We start from the raw sequence: 14295 nt of genomic DNA, 5'->3' as shown, positions 1-14295 counted from the left end.
CTGAAATGTTAACTCTGCTTCTCTCTCCACAGATGCTGCCAGACCTGCTGAGTATTTCCAGCATTTCTTGTTTTTATTTCAGGTACATTCTATAGTAATTTTCTCACATTGCACTGCCAGGAGAATTCTTGTGTACCAGAAGTGCGTACTGGAAACTCTGGGGGTGTGGGCTATACCTGACCTTAAATTTAATTTAAATTAATTGTTCGAAAACTGTACACAGTTTCCGCCCAAATTTCCAATCTGGTGAGACTCCCTAAAAAGTACCCCTTAGGCTTCACCGCTGGTCTGTGCTAAGTGACCTCATGTTTTGGTTGGTATTGAGGGAATTATAATTGGTCAGAGTCTCTGGGCAATGGAGAGGAAATTAGTAACCAATATTCATTCTCCTGATTGCTTTCCATTGAGCACTTCTAGAATAGAAGGTATACTTGTACGGCGATTGAATGAGGCCAGGATTGGGGTTGTTGATGTTCTTCCTCAAGGGATGAAAAGCTCATCAACATCACTCTGGCTCATACATGAAGAATAAATATTTAGTCTAGGAATACTGGAGGGTTGCCATGCACATGGAACTATTACACAGCATCAGTCATTTCAGTTGTCCTGTCTTCATGAGACACGGAAAAGAAAACAAAATAAACTGCTAATGTGGTTTAATTGTTTGGAAACAAAACATCAGTTTGTCTCTTTAAATAGTGAATATATTAAGAAAGAGTATTTTGAAACTTACATTAGAATACTATTTTATACCTTTCAATAAATTTCTTTAAAAAAAATATTCCCCCTCCGCTTTACATGAGGCTAATTCACATGCCAAAATAAACAGAAAGAAAAATCAACTCTGAAGAAACTAATCGTCTCTATAAACAGAAAATTTCAGTCAACATAATTAACTGTGTTCCTCATAGGTTAATAATTACTGTAAACCACTGGTCTCCAATTGCTGTTATTTATCTATATTACTGTGAGAAAAAAGACAACCAATTGCACACCTCAAAGTAGGCATCATATTCAATCACAATGTATTCAGATTTCGGCTTGTTTTGACAGTACACCACATACATGTCTAAGCGTCTTTCCTGCAAAAACAAAATGCAAAGCTTAATAACTAGGTAGCCAGTGTTATGGTTTCTTACTCAATCACCCCAAGGTGTAATGCATTTCTATCCACCCCTAATGAAAGAGTGTGTAAATATCCTGGTACTGAGCAGTACATACTATGATCTTCAGTGTGTCACGAAAGAGTGATAAGATACTAACAATCTAATAATCAAAATTACACTACATACTATTGAGCTGACTGTGAAAAACATTCAGAATTTTATAGACCCTTTAATGTAGTTATTAGAATAGTCACTGACGATCAGTACATAAGATTATTGCTTACAAGCTTTCTATTACTTGCCACCTGTTTAGAGTCTAAGCAAATGGAATAATAAAGTACTTCATATGACATAGAACCAGAGAAGAATACAGCACAAATGGAGGCCACTTAGTCCATCATGCCTGTGCTGGTCCTTTGCTAGAACAATTCAAACCTAATCCCACTACCCTGCTCTTCCCGTCAAGCCCTGCTTCAAATATTTATCCATATTTCCTTTAAATAATGCAATGGTTTCTGCCTCAACCAATCCCCATGGCAAGGCATTCCATTCATAGTTATAAAATCATTACGACACAGAAGAAGGCCATTCAGCCCATTGAGTCCATGGTGGCTCTCTGTAGAGCAATCCAATCAGTCCCATTCATCTGCTCTATCCCTGTAGCCCTGCACCTTTATTTCCCCCAAGTGCCCATCCAATTTCCTTTTGAAACCAGTAATTGTCTCTGCTTCCACCACCCTCATAGGCAGCAAGTTCCATGTCATTATCACTTGTTGCGAAAAAAAAATTCTTCCTTATATCCCCTCTGCATCTCTTACCCAAAAACTTAAATCTGCATCCCTTAGTCCTTGTACCATCAGCTAATGATAGCAGTTTTTCTTTGTCTACCTTATCTAAACCTGTCATAATCTTGTACACCTCTATCAAATCTCCCCTCAATCTCCTTTGCTTCAAGGAGAACAATCCCAGCTTCTCCAACCTAATCTTGTAGCTAAAATCCCTCGTGCCTGGAACCATTCTGGTAAATCTCCTATGCACCCTCTCAAGGACTCTCACATCCTTCCTAAAGTGTAGTAACCAAACTAGATACAATACTCTCGTTGTGGCTGAGCTAGAGCTTGATAAAGGTTCAGCATAACTTCCCTGTTTTTGTACTCTATACCTCTATTTAGGAAGCTCAAGAACCCATATGCTTTTCTAACTACTCTCTCAATATGTCCTGCCACCATGAAGGATCTATGCTCATTGATCCTAAGGTCCCTCTGCCCCTGTACACTCTTTAGAACTGTGCCATATTGCCTCTTCCTATCCCTTCTACCAAAATGTATCACCTCACACTTCTTAGCATTAAATTCCATATGCCACCAGTCTGTCCATTCTGCTAGCCAACCTATGTCCTGTTGCAATCGATTAGTATCATCCTCACTGTTTGCCCACATCAACTTTGGTATCATCAGCGAATTGTGAAATTTTACTCTGTGTTCCAATATCCAAGTCATATAATACAAAAAGCAGTGGTCCCAACACTGACCCTTGGGGAACACCACTGCCTACCATCCTCGTGTGAAAAACAACCATTTACAACAATTCTAAAATAAAAGCAAAATACTGCAGATGCTGGAAATCTGAAATAAAAACAGAAAGTGCTGGAAATACTGAGCAGGTCTGGCAGCATCTGTGGAGAGAGAAGCAGAATTAATGTTTCAGGTCTGTGACCTTTCATCAGAACTGGCAAAGGTTAGAAAAGAATTAGGTTTTAAGCAAGTGAAGGTGGTGGGAGTGGGTGGGTGGTGGTGGGGAAGAGAACAAAAGGGAAGGTGTGTGATAGGGCAGAGGGCAGGAGAAATTAAATAACAAAGCTGTCATGGGACAATGGCAAAGAGTGTGTTAATGCTTGTGGTGAAAGACAAAGCATTAGTCCAGAGAGACTGTCAATAGCAGAATAATGAGCAGCTCTGTCTACATGAAAAACAGGCACATGGTTAAAAAAATATATAAAAAGCCAGTAATACTCTGAAGTTATTGAACTCAATGTTCAGTCCACAAGGCTGTAGAGTACCTAATCAAAAGGGGGTGGGAATGCGGGTTTTGAAATGACAAGCAACCGGAAGATCGGGGAACCGGACTGAGCGGGGGTGTTCCACAAAGCGGTCACCCAATCTGCGTTTGGTGTCTATATTTGGAAGAACAAACACAGATTGGGTGACCGCTTTGCGGAACACCTCCGCTCAATCTGAAAGCATGACACCGAGCTTCCAGTCGCTTGCCATTTCAACACCCACCCCTGCTCTCATGCCAACATTTCTGTCTTTAGCCTGCTGCAGTGTTCCAGTGAACATCAACGTAAGCTCAAGGAGCAGCACCTTCCCTTTTGTTCTCTTCCCTCCCGCCCCTTCACTTGCTTAAAACCTAATTCTTTCTAATCTTTGCCAGTTCTGATGAAAGGTCACAGACCTGAAACATTGATTCTGCTTCTCTCTCCACAGATGCTGCCTGACCTGCTGAGCATTTCCAGCATGTTATGTTTTTATTTACCACAACTCGGTGTTTTATGTACCTAAACCAATTTTTTATCCAAGCTGACACTGACACTGACCCTCCTATTCCATGAGCTTTAATTTTGTTAACCAGCTTTTTATGTGGTATTTTGTCAGGCGCTTTCTTGAAATCCATATAGACAACATCCATTGCAGTCCCTTCATCAATCTTCTCTGTCACTTCATCAAATTTCAAGGAGATTAGTCAAGCACGATCTGCCTTTTACAGATCTGTGCTGGCTCTCCTCAACTAACTCAAACCTCTCCAAGTGCCTTTTGATTTTTTTTCTTGATTATTGTTTCTAAAACCTTACTCACACTGATGTTAAACCTGTAGTTACTAGGAATAACCTTACACCTTTTCTTGAATAAGGGTGTCACATTTGCCACTCTCCAATCCTCTGGCACCTGCTACGTATCTAGAGAAGATTGGAAGATAATGGAAAGCCCTTCTGCTATCACCACTTCTACTTCCTTTAGAAAGCTGAGATGTAAGCCATCCAGACCAGGTGATTTATCCACTCTAAACATAGCCAGCCTTTCCAGTACATTCTGCCAATCAACTTTCACCCCATCCATTACCTCTACCATCTCCACTTGTATTGATATTTTATCTGCATCCTCTTCCTTAGCAAACACTGATACAAAGTACTCATTAAGTATTCTAGCCTTGCCCTGCACCTCAAAGAATACATCACCCTCTTTGTCCCTAATAGACCCGTAAAGAATATTTTCCCAACGTCTCTTCTCACTCTGTTAGTGATATTTTTCAAATTCATGACTCCTTATTGCTGACCCCCCAACCAGAGGAAACATTATTTTCCTATTCATTATGTCAAATCCCTTCATAATTTTAAATATTTCTATTCAATCTCCTCTTAGCATTCTCTGCTCAAGTGGACATAGTTCTAGTATCTCCAGGCATTCTTTATTATTTCAAATCCCTAGCATCATCCTGGTAAATCCACATTATACAGTTTCTACAGCTTTAATTATCTGCCTGTAATGGTTGCCTAAAACAGCACACAGTGCTCTAACTGTGGTCTAACCAACATCAATGGGGTTTCTGCCACACTTCTGGCAAAGTTACAGAGGTGGAGTGAGAGAGAATCTGCGGAACCCTGGCCATTGCTTTTACAAAAACCAAAGGGGCCATGAACTACCTGAATTCCCATTCCACCAGTAGAACTGTGATGGGTTGGACTTCCAGTCTAACCCCAACTGTGGGAAATCCCAGGCTCAGCATGTTGTTGACTAAATCCAGCCTGCAATAGGCTAGTTGTGCTGGGGCGTTCATAAAACTGGGATGTATAGAGAGCTGGTACCTACTTGAGGATTTAAAGACCTTCAGCAGCTTAAAGGCACACAGTGACAGAAAAACAGCCACGGAGAAAATGACAGCAACAGCTAAATAGAGTGCAGCTCATTTCCCTGAAGTTAATCTTAAAATACTATTTACAGAGGTGCATCAAAGGAGGAATTCAAAATTTGGGGTGAGTGGCAGGAAACCAATTCCCTTAGCTCCTCGAGCCACCTAGGCTAGTCATGCAATGCAGGAAGATGTTTAATGACCTGACAAGGAAAGAAAATCTTGCATTTATATAGCGTCTTTCACAACCTCAGGACATATCAAAGTGCTTTACAAACAATGAAATACTTTTGAAGTCTTGTCACTTATAATCACAGAAGTGAACATAGGTGTTAGCCATGGCTTAGTTGGTAGAATTCATGCCTCTGAGGCAGGAAGATGTGGGCTCAAATCCCACTCCAATACTTGAGCACAAAAATCAAAGTTGACACTCAAGTGGAGTATTGAGAGAGTGTTGTACTGCTGGAGATGTTGTCTATCAAATGAGATGTTAAACCAAAGCTCTGTCTGCCTTCTTAGATGGATATAAAACATCTTGTGGCACTATTTCAAAGAAGTGCAGGGGAATTATCCCCAGTGTCCTGGCTAATATTTATCCCTCAATCAACATCACAAAAACAGATTATTCAGTCATTATCACTTTGCTGTTTGTGGGAGCTTGCTGTGCGCAAATTGGCTGTTGCATTACAACAGTGTCTACACTTCAAAAGTACTTTATTGGCTATAAAGCACTTTGAGATGTCCAGTGGTTGTGAAAGACACAACATAAATGCTAGTCTTTTTCTTTTTAAGTAAACAATGCGGTAAATGTGCCAGTCAATTTGTGCATGGCAAGTTCCCACAAACAGCAATTAAATAAATGACCAAATCAGCTGATTTTTATGTGTTAGTTGAGGGATAAATATTGATCAGGACACTTCTTTGAAATAATGCTGCAGCACCTTTTACATCCACCTGTGAGGTAGATGGTTTATCATCTCATCCAAAAGACGGTACCTGCAAAAGTTCAGCACTCCCTCAGTACTGTATTGGTTTGCCAGCCTAGATTATGTGCTGAAGCCTATAGAGTCAGACTTGAACCCCCAACCTTCTGGCTCAGTGGCGAGAGTGCTGCCAATGAGTCACAGCTAATTAGAGCGGGAAAGGTGTGAGATGAGCTGGCATGAGTTCTTTATCAGTCCCTCTTTGCTACTGTAGCACTCATTGTCCTCACAGTACTCAGTCACTACTCTATAGGGTTACAAAATGCACCATTGGTTCATGGTTCCATTCTTCTCCTATATCCCATCTGAGTATACACCTTTTGAGTATGCCAGCCCATTGCCCAGTCTCTAAAATGCCTTCACAAATAACAAATGTAGGCAGTTAAGAATACTCTTTGAAAACTTACTCCCCATGTCCTTGTTTCCTTCCTGTTGCTGTCATTCGCTAGTGTTTCAATGACACCCACGTGGTTTTCACACTATCTGTATTCTTCTTGAAGGAGCAGACTCTGCATAGTGCAAAGGAAAGGCAGCAACAGAGGATGTCCCCCTGACGTTCATGTACTGACTCCACATGATGAAGAAGTGTTGTCATTGTTGGCTTGGCTTATACTATAGGCAACGGAGTAGTGGGAGGTCCTTCAACCATATCCCTCCCACCAATCTGCAACAATCTGACAATCTGTAGCTTTTTTCGGTTTTGTAGTTGGAGCACAGCCAGTTTTCTTATAAATACGAGAGTTCATACTTTAATTCGTACCCTGACTCAACTTTTGACCCGTTGTTTCCTTCCAAAGGCCAAGCAGCAGCAAGCAGCAAAGAGGAGAAGGAGGAAGAAAAAGCACTAGGTTCCTGAACCACTGGGCACATCACCACATCCTTAACTCAACTCATTATTTACCTTTTTGTTCTTACTCATCAGCCCATAGAGATCCATCTGGGGCAAAAGACATGGTTCACATTGGTACATAGGTGGTGGATGGGGTGTATGCTACTCAAACTCACCTGATGTCCTCATATATAAACATATATCCAACAAGGGTTACTGGATAGTGATTAGAAGGAGTTTTGCAGGACCCCTGGCTAATTTCGCCCTCCTTAACTGGGATGTTGAGGTGAGGTGTAACACATTTATGCCAATTTTGGCACATTCTTCCAGGTGATAGAAGGAGAAGTGTAAAGTTCTGAAATGTGTTCCAATTCAGCACTAAATGGCCAAGTTGCTATTGTTGTTCAAAGCTCTGATGAAAACTGAAATAACTTACATGTTTGATGAAGAGCTCTGCCAAATGCTCTGGTTCCTGAAGGCAATTTTCCAGTTCTCCCAAGAAATAACTACAAAGAAATATGAACAGTCACCATTCTACAAATTTGTCTTAGTGGGTGCATATTTCTCAATTACAACTTTGACTACTGAAGAGCACAACATAATCAATTGTGTTAACTACTGAAGGACTGTAGAACATTCTTTGCATTACGCTATGCAGTATTTACTGTAGGCTATACTGGTTAGAGAACAAGCCTGCGGTGAATCAACATAGTCTGCATAGTGCTGCTTGAAGTGCTACAATACAAATGAATTTTTCCCCCATTGGGTCTGAAATTCCCCTATAATTCAGCAAAGCTGCTGTTAACTGGCTAGCTAACATGGAACATGGAGCTCCCCACAGTTGGAGATTCAGTCTAGTTGCACAACATAAAAATGTTCCTGATCCCAGGATTTAGGATGTGAATAGGGGACATCCATGAGGCAGGCAGAAGTTCCACCCAGCCCCCAGAACCACCTCTTAAAGCCCACAAGAGGAATTTTGTTGCGCTGTGTCAGTTACATCAAGTCTACAGCACAAAAACGGGTCATTCAGCTCAGCTGGTCTATACACCACAAGAACCTCCCCATTAACCCCTCTTCATCCAACTTGTTCTTGCATTTGCATACCTCCTTATTCAAACCCACAGTGATTGAACACTATGCCAGAACAATGCCATTTTTACTAATAGATGACATAAAATTTGGAAAACGAGTTGGGGGAGGGGGCTTGAGTAAGTCTAGAACAAGGAATGTTCGACATATCCCACAAAATGACAGGCATAACTATGCAGGTACCCATAGCAACACCTTTTACTTGAAGGAAGTGAGTGGAGTTGAAGGAGAAGTTTGAAGTTATGGTAAACTTGGTTTGGCCTCAACTAGAGTATTGTGTTCAATTTTGGGCACCACACTTTAGAAAATATGTGAAAGCATTAGAGACGGTGCCGAAAAGATTTATGAGAATAGTTGCAGGGATGAGGCACTTCACTTATGTGGATAGATTGGAGAAGCTGCGACTGTTTGCCTTAGGGCAGAGAAGATTGAGAGGAGATTTGATGGAGGTGTTCAAAATCATGGGGGGTCTGGACAGAGTAGATAGGAAGAAACTGTTCCCATTGGTGGAGGGGTCGAGAACCAGGGGGCACCAATTTAAGGTGAATGACAAAAGAACCAAAAGCAAAATGAGGAAAAACTCAGTTTTTCTGAAATCAGTTCCGAAGAAGGGCCACTGACCCGAAACGTTAACTCTGCTTCTCTCTCCACAGATGCTGCCAGACCTGCTGAGTATTTCCAGCGTTTCTTGTTTTTATTATATGAGGAAAAACTCATTTACACAGCGAGTGGTTAGGATCTGAAATGTACTGCCTGAGGGTATGTTGGAGGCAGGTTCAATAGTGGATTTCAAAAGAGAATTGGATAATTATCTAAAGAAAAAAATTGCAGGACTACAAGAAAAAGGCAGGGGAGTAGGACTAGATGAGATGCTCTCGCAGAAAGCTGACATTGACACGATGGGCTGAATGGCCTCCTTCTGTGCTGTTATCATTCAATGATTATTTTGCATGTTAATTTGTATTTTACTTTTGCTGAATTTCATTTTAGAAAATGTATTGACAGCTGGTCTGATAGCCAACACAGAGATGTGGTTGCAAGGTGATCAAGGGTGGGAACTGAATATTCTGGGGTACTTGACATTTTGGAAGTACAGGCAGAAATGAAAAGGAGGTGGGGTAGTTCTGTTAATAAAGGATAAGATCAAGACATGGCTCGGAAGGTTGAATGTAGAATCAGTTTGGATGGAGATAAAAAATAGCAAGGGAAAGAAGTCATTGATGGGAGTAGTTGATTGGCCCCCTAACAGTAGCTACACTGCCGGACAGAATAGAAATCAAGAAATAATATGGGGTTGTTAGAGGTACTGCAATAATCGTGGGCAATTTTAACCTTTATATGGATTGAACAAATCAAATTGATAAAGGAGCCTTGAGGGCAAAGTCATAGAGTGTATTCGGGGCAGTTTCTTAGAACAATATGTCATGGAATCAACCAGGGAACATGCTATTTTAGATCTGATAATGTGCAATGAAACATGATTAATTAACAATCTCATCATAAAAGAACATCTAGGGAAGAGTGATCATAACATCACTCATAATTTCATATTCACTTTGAGGGTGAGAAATGTGGGTCTGAAACTAGTGTCTTAAACTTAAATAAAGGCAATTACAGAAGTATGAAGACAGAGTTGATCAAAGTGAACAAGGAAAATAGATTAATAGGAAAGATGGTAAATAACCAGTGGCAGTCATTTCAGGAGATATTTCATAATTCCCCAAAAAGATGTATTCCATTGAGAAAGAAAGATTCCATGAGAAGGATGAACCATCCGTGGCTAAGGAATTTAAGGATGGTATCAAATTGAAAGAAAAGGCATATAACGTTGTGAAGATTAGTGGTAGGTCAGAAGATTGGACTGATTTTAGAAACCAGCAGAGGATGACTAAAGCAACTTAAAGAGGGAGAAAACAAATTATGAGAGTAAATGAAAAAGAAATATAAAAACAGACTGTAACAGTTTCTAAAGTAAATAAAAAGGAGAGTAGCTAAAGTAAACATTGGTCCCTTAGAGGATGAGACTGGGGAATTAAGAATGGGAAACAAGGAAATGGCAGAGACTTTACACACATATGTTGTATTTGTCTTCCCGGTAGAATACACCAAAAGTATCTCAAGAATAGTAGAAAATCAGGGGGTAAAAGGGAGGGAGGATCTTAAAACAGTCATGGTCACTAGAGAAAAGGTACTAGGCAAACTAATGGGACTAGGCTGACAAGTCCCATGGACCTAATGGTCCTCATCCCAGGGTCTTAAAAGAAGTGGCTGCTGAGATACTAGATGCATTGGTTGTAATCTTCCAAAATTCCCTAGATTCTGGAAAGGTCCCAACAGATCAGAAAACTGCAAATATAACACTCTTATTCAAGAAAGGAGGGAGACAGAAAGCAGGAAACTATAGGCTAGTTAGCCAAACATCTGTCACTGGGAAAATGCTGGAATCCATTATTAAAGTAGTTGCAGGACATTTAGAAAATCACAATACAACCAACAGAGTCAACATGGTTCTATGAAAGGGAAATCATGTTTGACAAATTTATTAGAGTTTTTTGAGGATGCAACAAGCAGGGCGGATAAAGGGGAACCAGTAAATATCATGTATTTGGATTTCCAAAAGGTATTCGATAAGGTGCCACATAAAGGGTTACTGCACAAGATAAGAGCTCATAGTATTGGGGGTAATATATTAGCATGGATAGAGGATTGGCTAACAAACCAAAAACAGAGTCAGGATAAATGGGTCATTTTCAGGTTGTCAAACTGTAACTAATGGGGTGCCACAGGGATCAGTGCTAGGGCCTCAACTATTTACAATCTATATTCATGACTTGGATGAAGGAGCCGAGTGTATTGTAGCCAAATTTGGTGATGATACAAAGATAGGTGGGAAAGCAAATTGTGAGGAGGACACAAAGAGTCTGCAAAGGGATATAAATAGGTTGTGAGTGGGTAAAATTTGGCAAGTGGAGTATAATGTGGGAAAATGTGAGGTTATCCATTTTGGTAGGAAAATAGAAAAGCAAAATATTTTTTAAATGTAGAGAGGCCACATAATGCAGTGGTACAGAGAGATCTGAGTATCCTCATATATGAAACTCAAAAGGTTAGCATGCTGGTACAGCAAGTAATTAGGAAGGCAAATGGAATGTTGGCCTTTATTCCAAGGGGGGTGGAGTATAAAAGTAGGGAAGTCTTGTTACAACTATACAGGGTGCTGGTAACAGCACACCTAGAGTACTGCATGCAGTTTTCATCTCCTTATTTAAAGGAGGGATCTACTTGCATTGGAGGAAGTTCAGAGAAGGTTCATTAGGTTGATTCCTGGGATGAAAGGGTTGTCATGTGAGGACAGGTTGAGCAAGTTGGGCAAATACACATTGGAGTTTAGAAGAATGAGAGGTGATCTTATTGAAACATCTAAGATTCTGAAGGGGGCTTGACAGGGTAGATAAGGTCGCCAGAAAAAGTGGTAAGCCTGAGGATTGGGAGCAATTTAGAATCCAACAAAGGAAGTCTAAAAAACCAATAAAGAAAGGGAAAAGAGAATATGAATGCAAGCCAGCTAGAAACATAAAGGCGGATTGTAAAAGCTTCTTTAGGCATGTGAAAAGGAAAAGATTAGCAAGGACAAATGTGGGTCCATTACAGGTGGAAACAGGAGAATTTGTGATGGAGAATGGGGAAATGGCGGAGAGACTAAACAATTACTTTGTGTCTGTCTTCACGGAGGAAGACACAGAAAATCTCCCAGAAATACTAGGAAAGCAAGGAACTTGTAAAAATGAGGAACTGAAAGAAATTAGTATCAATAAAGAGGTAGTATTCAAAAAATTAATTGGATTAAAAGTTGATAAATCCCTTGAACCAGATGAGCTACATCCCAGAGTGTTGAAGGAGGCGGCTGTAGAGATAATGGATGTATTGGTGGTTATCTTTCAAAATTCTATAGATTCTGGAAGGGTTCCTGCAGACTGGAAATTAGCAAATGTGACCCCACTATTTAAGAAGGGAGTGAGAGAGAAAATGGGGAGCTACAAACCTGTTAGTTTGATGTCAGTAGTAGGAAAAATGTTAGAATCTATTCTAAAGGATGAGATAACTGGACACTTGGAAAATAATGATATGATTGGGCAGAGTCAACATGGATTTGTGAAAGGGAAATCATGTTTGAAAAACTTGTTGGAGCTTTTTGAGGATATTAGTTTAGTTTAGTTTAGAGATACAGCACTGAAACAGGCCCTTCGGCCCACCGAGTCTGTGCCGACCATCAACCACCCATTTATACTAATCCTACACTAATTCCATATTCCTACCACATCCCCACCTGTCCCTATATTTCCCGACCACCTACCTATACTAGGGGCAATTTATAATGGCCAATTAACCTATCAACCAGCAAGTCTTTGGCATGTGGGAGGAAACTGGAGCACCCGGAGGAAACCCACGCAGACACAGGGAGAACTTGCAAACTCCACACAGGCAGTACCCAGGATTGAACCCGGGTCGCTGGAGCTGTGAGGCTGCGGTGCTAACCACTGCGCCACTGTGCCGCCCCTTGTAACATAGATAAGGAGAACCAGTGGATGTGGTGTATTTGGATTTTCAAAAGGCTTTTGATAAGGTTCCACACAGGAGGTTAGTAAACAAAAGTAGAGCACATGGGATTGGGGGTAATATTCTGCTACAGATTGAGAATTGTTTAACAAACAGAAAGCAGAGAATAGGAATAAACGGGTCATTCTCAGGATGGCAGACTGTTACAAGTGGGGTATTGCAAGGATCAGTGCTTGGCCCACAGCTGTTCACAATCTGTATGAATGATTTGGATATGGGGACCAAATGTAATATTTCCATATTTGCTGATGACACACAACTAGGTGGGAATGTAAGTTGTGAGGAGGATGCAAGGAGGCTTCAAAGGGACTTGGACAGGATAAATGACGTGACAGATGGAATATAATGTGAATAAGTGTGAGGTGATCCACTTTGATAGAAAAAACAGAAAGGCAGAGTATTTCTTAAATGGTGAGAGGTTGGGAAGTGTTGCTGTCCAAAGGGATCTGGGTGTCCCTGTTCATGAGTCACTAAAAGCTACTATGAAGGTTCAGCAAGCAATTAGGAAGGCAAATGGTATGTTGGCCTTCATTGCAAGGGGATTTGAGTACCGGAGTAAAGAAGTCTTACTGCAATTGTGAGACTGCACCTGGAGTATTGTGTACAGTTTTGGTCTCCTTATCTAAGGAAGGATATACTTGCCACAGAAGGAGTGCAACGGAGGTTCACCAGTCTAATTCCTGGGATGGAGGGAGTGTCTTATGAGGAGAGATTGCAGAAACTGGGCCTGTATTCTCTAGAAGTTCAAAGAATGAGAGGTGATTTCATTGAAACTTACAAATTTCTAACACAGCATGACAGGGTAGATGTGGATAGGATGCTTCCTCTGGCTGGTGAGTCTACAACAGGGTTGTCCAACATACGGCCCATGGACTGGATCCTGGGACCGTTCCTCAGCCTCACCATGACTGGAAATTAGAAATTTCCATTTGTCATCTTCTTACAGAGCTGCCTTTTTAAAAATATCACACTGTCCGTTTTACTGCCGACAGCTGCTGACATCGGGAATTGCCGTTTCACAACAGACTTGGGGTTTTCCGGTGGGTTATGACTTTTATTAAAACCATCCGCTGCGTAAAAAAGTGCTTCCTCATATTTCCCCTGCATCTTTTGCACAAAACATTCCATCTGTATCCCCTAGTCCCAGAGGGGAGTGGGCAGGGGGCAGCGGAGACTGAACGAGACACACATGCGGGAAGAGTAGGGGGAAGGGGTCAAGGTCTCTCCTGAAAGATGGACATCTATCCAGAATACTCTGCATTGCTACATCAAGTGGGCGGGCAGAGATTGACTACATATGCAAACAAAACTAATGCCAGGTATGTCACTAAATCAATTTTCAATAAAGTGACGAGAAAATAAGTTAATTAGTCTTCTCATTCACAAAAATGCACATTTGTTGTTGTTTGTATTAGTAAGATAAAATTTTAATGCCTTTATCTTTTGAAATTAGCTCACCAGCCCACCGGGCTGAGCATAAATCATAATGCAACCCTTTGCCCGAAAAGGTTGGATAACCCTGGTCGAGAACCAGGGGACACAGTCTCAGAATAAGGGGCAGGCCATTTAAGACTGAACTGAGGAGGAAATTCTTTACTCAGTGGGTGGTGAATCTGTGGAATTCTTTACCCTAGAGGGCTATGGAAGCTCAAACATTGAGCATGTTCAAGACAGAAATCGATGGATGATCAGCCATGGTCGGTTTGAATGGCAAAGCAGGCTCGCCTGCTCCTATTTCCTTTGTTCCTATGTAATATATTCA

The 14295-nt window shown here is 41.0% G+C and overlaps 1 protein-coding gene across 1 annotated transcript in view; it reads right to left on the bottom strand.

The window, feature by feature from the left end:
* LOC137372384 (rho guanine nucleotide exchange factor 25-like) overlaps positions 1-14295 on the bottom strand; it is a 64762-nt gene that overhangs the window by 33238 nt on the left and 17229 nt on the right. The window contains exons 5-6 of the mRNA XM_068036273.1: positions 7261-7330; positions 996-1082 (exon numbers count right to left, since the gene is read on the bottom strand). Coding sequence (XP_067892374.1) covers positions 996-1082; positions 7261-7330 — 157 coding nt within the window. The remainder of the gene's footprint in view (positions 1-995; positions 1083-7260; positions 7331-14295) is intronic.

Source organism: Heterodontus francisci, chromosome 7 (assembly GCF_036365525.1).
Source record: "Heterodontus francisci isolate sHetFra1 chromosome 7, sHetFra1.hap1, whole genome shotgun sequence".
Taxonomy (NCBI): Eukaryota; Metazoa; Chordata; class Chondrichthyes; order Heterodontiformes; family Heterodontidae; genus Heterodontus; species Heterodontus francisci.
This window is presented reverse-complemented; position numbering and strand designations above follow the sequence as displayed.